Source organism: Trichoderma ghanense (assembly GCF_004382785.1).
Source record: "Trichoderma ghanense strain CCMA-1212 chromosome Unknown scaffold_12, whole genome shotgun sequence".
Taxonomy (NCBI): Eukaryota; Fungi; Ascomycota; class Sordariomycetes; order Hypocreales; family Hypocreaceae; genus Trichoderma; species Trichoderma ghanense.
In genome coordinates, this window is record NW_027395675.1 from 722,587 (window position 1) to 731,934 (window position 9,348).

Genomic DNA, 9,348 nt, shown 5'->3' on the forward strand with positions numbered 1-9,348 from the left:
CTGCAAGGTACCCTGTAACACGCGGAGACTTTGCTCTGCGCGATTGCGATACGGAGACTGTTTTGAGCGGATCGAGAATTGACACGCTCTTGGCAAGAAAGGGGGCGCGGTTGCACTGACTTCCTCATGCGTAAAGTTTCCCGTCATTGATGTGACTCAAGGGATGCAAGGCATGCGAATCGCTTTTTGGTACGAGTGATCGAACTTCCTATCGCAGCGGGAGCCGCCGCAATTGGTACAACACTGAGATGTTGAGGTTGCCGAATGCGTCGCTCAACCATACCACATCCACAGCCGAACCCTTGCAGGATTCCTTGAGACCGTTGCACCAATGCTTCCGGTGAATGGAGCATCTCGTCGCGCAGCAAACCCTCTAACCCTGGTATTAATAGATGCCATGGTCATGACTTCTCTTCACTTGATGGTTTGGTCAGAAAATCTCGTCAACTCACCCACAGGCGCATCAATCGCGTCATTGACTTGCATCGACGACGTGTTCTCCCATTGCGAGCATTCAGGACACCGGACTCCATAATGGCCATCTCAGACTCTCCTCTTCCGCAATCGCAGCAGCTACTATGTCTCACCATTACTGCGTATCGTAAACCAGGACTAAGCGAGAGCGCCTACCGAGAGTACATGACCAAGACTCATGCTCCTTTGGTTAGCGGACTGATGAAGGAATATGGCATTGTGCGATATAATATGGTAAGCACTTTGCTTCCGCCTGACATGTCTTCGCATGGATTCTGACGATGCACCAGACCCACAACGACAGCACTAGTCGGCCTTTGCTTTTCCAGCTATATGACCCCGAATTCTCAAAGCTGTCCGACTATGACTGCATCGTGCAGTTTGTGTTTCGCAATATGGAGGACTTCTTGCGAATGAAGGCCGATCCGCGCTTCTTGGAAAAGGTAGCCCCCGATCACAAAAACTTTGCCGACACCTCAAGATCAACGTGAGTCATCTTCCCTCTTACAGTCAGGCATGAACACCTCAGGGTAGACGCTAACAATCACATGGTTATAGTATGACGATTGGCTACTTTGAAGAGTTTCTGGACAACGGAGAGCTCGTGCCTAAATAAGTCCTGTCAACCCTTGGCTGTTAGAAAGCACAGATTTGGGAAGATGGGAAAACAGCTGCTTTGTATCCTTTGAAACGGCTGATTGACGTGAAAGATAGATCAAGCGCGTAGACATTGATTCCTGCTCACTCTCTACGAGAAGATAGAACCCCACAGCGTCTAGAATGCAGATTGAGCTCGTTTGGCAAGTGATTGGCCATTGATAACTGTACCCGCTTGATATGAAGATAGTGCGCAATGACCGAGCGCTATGAGGCATGTGTAACCGGATGCTACGCTCAGCCGTTATGGACTCACTTTCCAGTTCACGGCTGTCCTCGACGGACAGTGCAAAAAGCTCCTTGTTCAAGTCTCGTGATGGCTTTGCTGAGTTTCCGGAACTGTCCTAGGAGTCTGCCTTGTGAAAGTCCATGTCCTCGACATGTGATTTCTGGATTGATAACTGCCGATAGTGTATGTAGAACAATCATATGTTGAAAATAACATGCAACATCAGGTATGGAATGCAGCCTGGCTTGCAAGGTTGTATGGAGCAACTGAGCTATATTTAGAGCAGCCGTTTTCAGTCCGGGGCGATATCTATTTACGGTTAGATAGATTGTGCAAGGCTGGGCAATGCAGACCCGTGTCTGATAGCAACTAATCAATTCCGGTGAACAGAGAGTCCCATGACAGAATTGGATAGTGTTAGGAAATGATTACAGGTACTGTTACTACCAAAGAGTTGTCCGGAGTCTCCTGCCAAACGTAATTAGCCTGTATCGAACGGAAAAGAGCTGCTCTGAAAGTCTATCTCATCTCGAGAATGGCTGAGATGACATCAATGATGCCGACATAGACTACAGCACGGGGCTCAATATTGCATCCTGATACACAGCAGTACGGGCGGCAATATTGCTTCGTGATACACAATACTACGGGCGCCAATACTGCAGGGCGGCAATATTTCGTGGTACACTATTATACGGACGCAATATTGCATCGTGGTACACAACAGTGCGGACCGCAATGCTGCATCGTGATCTCGACCCGCTCTTGGTATGGAGTGATCGCAAATTTGGCTTTTATCTCTGCCTCACGCAGCTCTGAAAGCGTCTGTGGCTGAGTCTCAGTTTGAGACAATGAGATCACCACTTCGGAGCACATGCAATGATTTGGAATGTACTTAGTTCTCACCGTGTATGACACTGTTCTGCCGGTATATTACTTAAAGTAAACACCAGAAGGACGAAGAGTGTCATGGTTAGACTTGACTTCCAGCCTTAGTGAGTTTTGGCTTCTGCGTACGCAATGCTGGACTCAACGTCTGCCATGGAAAGCACGACGATCTACCAATCTGATGCCGAAGTTCGCTCAGTTCGAGTTCTCGTGTTTGGAGATCAGAGTAGCTGTAGCCTGTCAAAGCTGCAGCAGCTGCTTCTGAAGAAGGACAATCCCTACTTGACGTCTTTTATTGATCGGGTCAACCACACTCTGAGACACGAGGTAGCTCGGCTTACGACTACGGAGCGACAATCATTCCCAGCTTTCTGCAGCATCCAAAACCTTGTCTCCCGAGTCTTAAAAGCCGACAAGCACAGCGAGAATGCGGCGGTAGAGAGCACTTTAGCAACTGTGTACCAGTTATGCTGTTTTCTCAGGTAAGGATACCAACGTCAGTGCCGGTGCAGTTAAGAGTCTGACAATATGCAGTCACTTCGGCAACGGCCACGAAACGTACCCGACAGGTCCGGATACGCACGTCTCCGGTTTGTGTATCGGAGCATTAGCCGCAGCAGCAGTCAGTTCCTCGCGGTCACTTGGCGAACTGGTTCAAGCAGGGATCGATGCAGTTCGTGTGTCACTGAGAGTTGGCCTCTTGGTTGCCAGAACGGCAACTTTGTTTGGTCATTCACGTTCAACAGGCATCTCGTCTTGGTCCTATGCTGTCCCTGAATCACAATTTCCATTGGCATTGGCCGAAGAGACCATTGCGTTGTACAAAGATCAAACTGTGAGTGACTACCACCGTGTTTCTTCAAATATGACATTCACTGATCGGACAGAACATTCCCCCCCTCTCCTCGCCATACATTAGTGCAAAGGGTCAGAACTCTTGGACAATCAGCGGTCCACCAGCAGTTGTTCAGCACTTCTTACAATCTTCGCAATTTGCGGGGAAGTTGAAGGCTACACCCATCGCTGTGCATGCTCCGTATCATGCGTCGCACATCTTCTCTCTCCGAGATATTCAACAATTGCTCAATGAGGTTGGATCGGTTAGCGGCTTCACAAGCAGAATACCCTTCATCTCAAGCTCGGCCGTGCGAGATCCTCTCCAAGAGGCTGGATTCCGAGATTTGCTACACCATGTTCTCGAGGGTATTCTCATCCTACCGCTGGACTTGAGAGAGGCAGCCGAGAACATACAGAAAGCGTTTGAAGCCGCAGGCCCTACGAGCCAATGCGCATTGCTTCCGGTTTCGACCAGCGTCTGTCCGAGTCTCAGGCTCTCATTTCCGCCATCGCTCTCGAGGCGCGTCGCTGTCATCGACAGCATCATGGAGAGCACCGCGATAGGTACAGGGTCAACTGCTTCTGGCACTGCTAGACCATGCGATTCCAAGATTGCTATCGTTGGGATGTCGGGAAGGTTCCCCGAATCTGCAGATGTTGAAGCGTTCTGGGACCTTCTTTACCAAGGGCTTGACGTTCATCGACGAGTGCCAGCGGACAGATATAACGCAGAGTTATACTACGATCCCACTGGCAAGCGGAAGAATACGAGCAAGATCATGCACGGTTGCTGGATCAACGAACCAGGATTGTTCGACGCAAAATTCTTCAACATCTCCCCGAAAGAAGCTGAACAATCCGATCCTGGCCAGCGCTTGGCCCTCGCGACCGCGTATGAGGCGCTTGAGATGGCAGGCATCGTTGCTGATAGAACGCCGTCGACGCAACGAGACCGTGTGGGTGTCTTTTACGGCATGACCAGTGACGACTACAGAGAAGTCAGTTGTGGTCAGAATGTGGACACATATTTTATCCCAGGTAAGAACCAAGCTCAAATCACGAACTGTCAACAGGCCAAAGTACCAAGTGCTAACTTGACCCAGGCGGAAATCGAGCCTTTACACCCGGCAAGATTAATTATTTCTTCAAATACTGCGGCCCATCGGTCAGCGTTGACACTGCATGGTAAGCGTTCATAAGCCGCCTACCAAGAGTTCTGACTCGACTGACACATTCTCCATAACCAGCTCATCAAGTCTTGCGGCAATTCACTTAGCTTGCAATTCCATCTGGCGAAACGAGTGTGATACGGCCATTGCAGGTGGCACGAATGTCATGTCGAACCCCGATAGTTTTGCAGGGCTAGATCGCGGGCATTTTCTGTCAAGGACCGGTATGTTATGCTAACGGAGCAGTTGAAGTTCTAGAAGCTGACATTTCTGTCAATAGGCAATTGCAATACGTTTGACGATGCGGCCGACGGCTACTGTCGAGCAGACGCAGTCGGCACTGTCGTCCTGAAGAGGCTTGAAGATGCAGTGGCAGACCACGACCCTATCCTTGGAGTCATTCTAGGCGCTCACACAAACCACTCCGCGGAATCTGTTTCCATCACACGGCCGCACTGCGGAGCTCAAGAGGAGATTTTCTCCAAGATACTTACTGAGTCCGGCGTCCATCCTCATCATGTGAGCTACATCGAAATGCACGGGACCGGAACTCAAGCCGGCGATGCGACCGAAATGACATCAGTTCTCAGTGTTTTCGCCCCCTCAGCCACCTCTGGAAGATTACCCCATGAGAGTCTTTATTTGGGATCTACAAAAGCAAACGTCGGCCATTCTGAGTCAGCATCCGGGGTCACCGCCCTGATCAAGGTTTTGTTGATGATGCAGAAGAACCTGATCCCTCCGCATTGTGGTATCAAGGGGAAGATCAATCACAAGTTTCCCACTGACTTGGACAAACGCAACGTCCACATTGCCAAAGCTGTTACAGAATGGAAGCGACGTGATGAACTCAACAAAATACGTCGTGCTTTTGTCAACAACTTCTCTGCTGCTGGTGGTAACACGGCACTGCTGCTGGAGGACTATCCAGAACACACAACGACCTCGTCGCGCCCGGACCCTCGGACAGCTCACGTGGTGACGATATCCGCCAAATCCATTCAATCCCTCAAGGGAAATGTAGCAAAGCTGAGAGACTTCGTTCAACGACAGTCCCCATCAGAAGGGTTTCTGGCCAAGCTGTCTTATACGACCACGGCGCGCCGGATGCACCATCCGTTTCGCGTTGCAATCCCGGCTGAAAACTGCGAGCAGCTGCTGAGGGCTTTGGAAGAAGAAGCCAATCGAGATAATCATAAGCGATCTACGGAAGCACCTGTTGCTTTTGTCTTCAGCGGCCAGGGATCACAGTACAGCGCTATGGGCCAGCACCTTCTCCAATTCGCAAGCTTTCGCGATGAGATCAACTCTTACGACTTATTGGCGCAGCGTCATGGATTTCCCTCCATCCTGCCGCTTATTGATGGATCATCGAACATTGACGATCTTGAGCCACTCGTTGTCCAACTAGGTACTACATGTGTGCAGATGGCACTTGCAAGCTTCTGGGTATCATTGGGAATGCAGCCGGCTTATGTCGTCGGCCACAGCCTGGGACACTACGCTGCACTAAAAGCCGCGGGCGTTCTTACAGCAAGCGATACCATTTACCTAGTCGGCATGAGAGCCCGACTCCTCCAAGAGAAGTGCAGCAGAGGAAGCCACGCGATGCTGGCAGTTCGGAGCAGCGTCGATCAGATTCGGGCATATCTAGATGCATCTCTTCATGACGTTGCGTGCATTAACGGCCCACAAGATACTGTTGTCAGTGGCTGTGTGGATGACATTGAAAGACTTGCTCGGAAGCTTGTGGATAACGGCGTCAAGGCTACGAGGGTCGACGTTCCGTTTGCGTTCCATTCGGCCCAGGTCGATCCGGTCTTGGAAGGACTGGAAGCCATTGCTTCTCAAGTCACCTTCCACTCTCCACGCGTTCCAATCGGCTGCCCTCTGCTAGGCAAGACATTTCATGTCGGTGAGGTGCCTTCTTTTGAGGCAAAGCACATCAGCCGTCACTGCAGAGAAGCCGTCAACTTCCGCGGCATTCTGCAGTCAGCCAAAGAAGACGGTGTAATTTCTGATAAGACGACTTGGATTGAGCTGGGCCCACACACTGTCTGCTCAACCCTTCTCAAGGCCAATCTCGGCCAAGACGTCACTGCTGTCCCTTCGTTGATGCGCAAAAAAGACGGATGGCAAGTTCTCACTTCAAGCCTGGCCACTTTGTATCGCCAAGGATTGTCCATAACCTGGGACGAGTATCACCGCGACTTTGAAGAGTGCAAAGAGGTACTGCGGTTGCCGGCTTACAGCTGGGATAACAAGAGGTATTGGATTGAGTATGTGCATGATTGGCTGCTCACACGAGGCGATCCTCCTGTCCAACCGGCCGCCCCAGTGCAAGCGCCTGTTCCCTTCTCAACTGCCTCGGTGCATCGGATTGTGCATGAGCTCGTCGACAAAGGAAAACTCACCATCACAGCGGAGTGTGAGTTTACAAACGAGCAGTTGCGCGAAGTCGTATACGGCCATGTTGTCAATGGCAACCGAGTTTGTACCTCGGTAAATATTTATCCTTCCTTGACCACCTTATGCTTGCTTACCACTCTAACAATTTATTAGTCATTGTACACAGATTTTGGGGTCACCTTGGGCAACTATATCCTTGAGAGACATCGTCTGGATCTCAAAGACCACTCGGTAGATGTTCAGAGCATGGTTGTTCATAAGGCCCTGGTCCACAAAGAAGGTCAACCGATGCTTCTCAGGATCGAGGTTACCCATGATGTAACACTCGGCAAAGACGCATCAATGTCCATTTACAGCATCAATTCCATGGGTAAAAAAACGGTCGACCATGCACAATGCACACTTTCCTTTGAGCAGCCCAAGGTCTGGCTCAAGAGCTGGGATAGTACCCAATACTACGTTGAGCGCAGCATCGAGTGGCTCAAAGGGAAAGCCGACCAAGGGCTCAACAGTCGCCTTTCCTCTGGTGTGATTTATAAGCTCTTCGCCAGTCTGGTTGATTACAGTAACGCTTATAAGGGCATGCAGGAGGCCATTGTTGATGGCGAGGACTTTGAGGCGACTGCTCTAGTTCGGTTCCAAGTTGACGAGGGCAATTTCCATTGCAATCCCATGTGGATTGACAGCTGTGGTCAGCTTGCCGGCTTTTTGATGAATGGTCATTCGAAAACGCCTAAAGATCAGGTGTTCATCAACCACGGCTGGCAGTCGTTCAGAACGGTAAGGAAGTTCCGCAAAGACAAGACATACCGTACGTATGTCAGGATGCGACCCATCGAAGGCACCACCTATGCCGGTGACGTTTACATCTTTGATGATGATGGTATTGTCGGCGTCTGTGGTAGTATTGCTGTAAGTCAACTCCAAAGAGCCATCCATGATCTTCGGTTACTGACCTGCGCAGTTCCAAGGTATTCCTCGAAAGGTACTAAACACCGCGATGCCGCCACCGAAATCTGTGGACGAGCCGCAAGTACCAGCACGCCCTGCAGCCCGAACGGAGTCTTCAAGAAAGAATACGGCTGCGCCGATTCCTATTCGCCAAGCGCATGTTAACAAGATTGAGCCGCAGAAGCTCGAGGCGGCTCTGAAGTCTGCTTCCGCTGCGGCAGCTGCGAAAGATCCTTTGCAGGCTGTCATGAAGATTTTGTCTGAAGAGATCGGCATTCCTCTGGCCAGTATCCAGGACGATCTTGCCTTTGCGGACTACGGAGTTGACTCGCTTCTCGCCCTCACAATCTCTGGACGACTGCGCGAGGAGCTTGACTTGGACGTGGAATCGTCAGTCTTTGAGGCTTGCGCGACATTTGCCGAATTCGCTGCTCATCTGGGCTTGGCTAGTTCCCCGTCTGATCAATCTTCCGAGCACTCAAGCGTTTTTGAGATGGTCTCTCCACTCAGCGACAGCTCGGATGCCATGACCAGCAACGCCATTACTACGCCAGCTGGAAGTCTACCTGAACCCGCGTCTGACAGCATATGTAAAGACGTGTGTGCTATACTGGCAGAGGAGATTGGCGTGTCTACGACCGACATCACTAATAATGCAAACCTGGGTGAACTGGGTATGGATTCGCTCATGTCGCTAACAGTGCTCGGCCGCATCCGCGAAGAATTGGACATTGAGCTGGACGCCGACTTTTTCGTATCGCATCCCAACTATGACTCCTTCAAGCTCTTCTTCCAACCAGCTGCCAAGGGACAAGTTGAGCCAGAGCCGCTGGACGAGCTGAAGCAGTATCGAGCAACTTCAGCGCTGCTCCAGGGCAGCCCCAAATCTGCGCTCTATACTCTGTTCCTCCTCCCCGACGGATCTGGTTCCGCAGCCTCATACGCACCCATCAACGCAATTGGCAAAGACGTTTGCGTGTACGGTCTCACTTGCCCCTGGCTGAAGTCGGCCGACAAACTGGTTCAGTTCGGTCTAAAGGGCTTGGCTGCTCTCTACGTTGAAGAGATTAGACGCCGAGTACCACATGGACCATATAATCTGGGAGGCTGGTCCGCGGGAGGTATTTGCGCTTATGAAGCAGCAATAAAATTGACACGTGACGGTGAGACAGTTGAGCGCCTGATTCTCCTCGATTCTCCCAATCCGATTGGAATCGAGAAGCTTCCCCCGCGACTCTTCGATTTCATTAACGGGCTGGGACTTTTTGGAGATGGGAAAGCGCCAGACTGGCTCCTCGCACACTTTCTTGCATTTATCGACGCACTCGACGAGTGGAAACCGGTGCCATGGGACAAGGCTCTCTGCGGAAAAGCACCGCCGCCAAAGACACACATACTGTGGGCTGAAGATGGTGTTTGCAAGGGCACTACCGCACGCCCAGAATACAGAGACGACGACCCAAGAGAGATGCGATGGCTGCTTGAAAACCGAACGAATTTCGGAGGGAATAACTGGGATATTCTGGTTGGCGGCAAGAACCTTTCAATTGAGCGTATACAAGGTGCGAATCACTTTACTATGCTACACAAGGGTAAGAACACAGAGCGTATTGCAGAGTTTATTAAGAGCACTTTCTTAAAGTAAAACGCTTTATAAAATTAAAGAGAGTTATAAAGCGTATTATTAGTTATTTCTTTAAGTATAAGAGTTAATATATAAGTATAATAAACTAC

At 50.5% G+C, this 9,348-nt stretch overlaps 2 protein-coding genes across 2 annotated transcripts; both read left to right on the forward strand.

Annotated features, from left to right (window-relative positions):
• Window positions 1-534: 534 nt before the first annotated feature.
• On the forward strand, window positions 535-1,090 carry CCMA1212_008638 (uncharacterized protein; the record flags this gene model as incomplete). Its single annotated transcript, XM_073705758.1, has 3 exons — window positions 535-708; window positions 765-961; window positions 1,033-1,090. 3 exons carry the CDS (start codon window positions 535-537, stop codon window positions 1,088-1,090), a joined length of 429 nt encoding a protein of 142 aa, XP_073555827.1.
• A 1,270-nt stretch (window positions 1,091-2,360) lies between these two features.
• On the forward strand, window positions 2,361-9,259 carry CCMA1212_008639 (Conidial pigment polyketide synthase alb1; the record flags this gene model as incomplete). The annotated part of the gene is made up of 8 exons (XM_073705759.1): window positions 2,361-2,730; window positions 2,783-3,083; window positions 3,136-4,123; window positions 4,189-4,270; window positions 4,333-4,478; window positions 4,535-6,756; window positions 6,817-7,575; window positions 7,628-9,259. Exons 1-8 carry the CDS (start codon window positions 2,381-2,383, stop codon window positions 9,257-9,259), a joined length of 6,480 nt encoding a protein of 2,159 aa, XP_073555826.1. The 5' UTR covers window positions 2,361-2,380.
• Window positions 9,260-9,348: the final 89 nt, after the last annotated feature.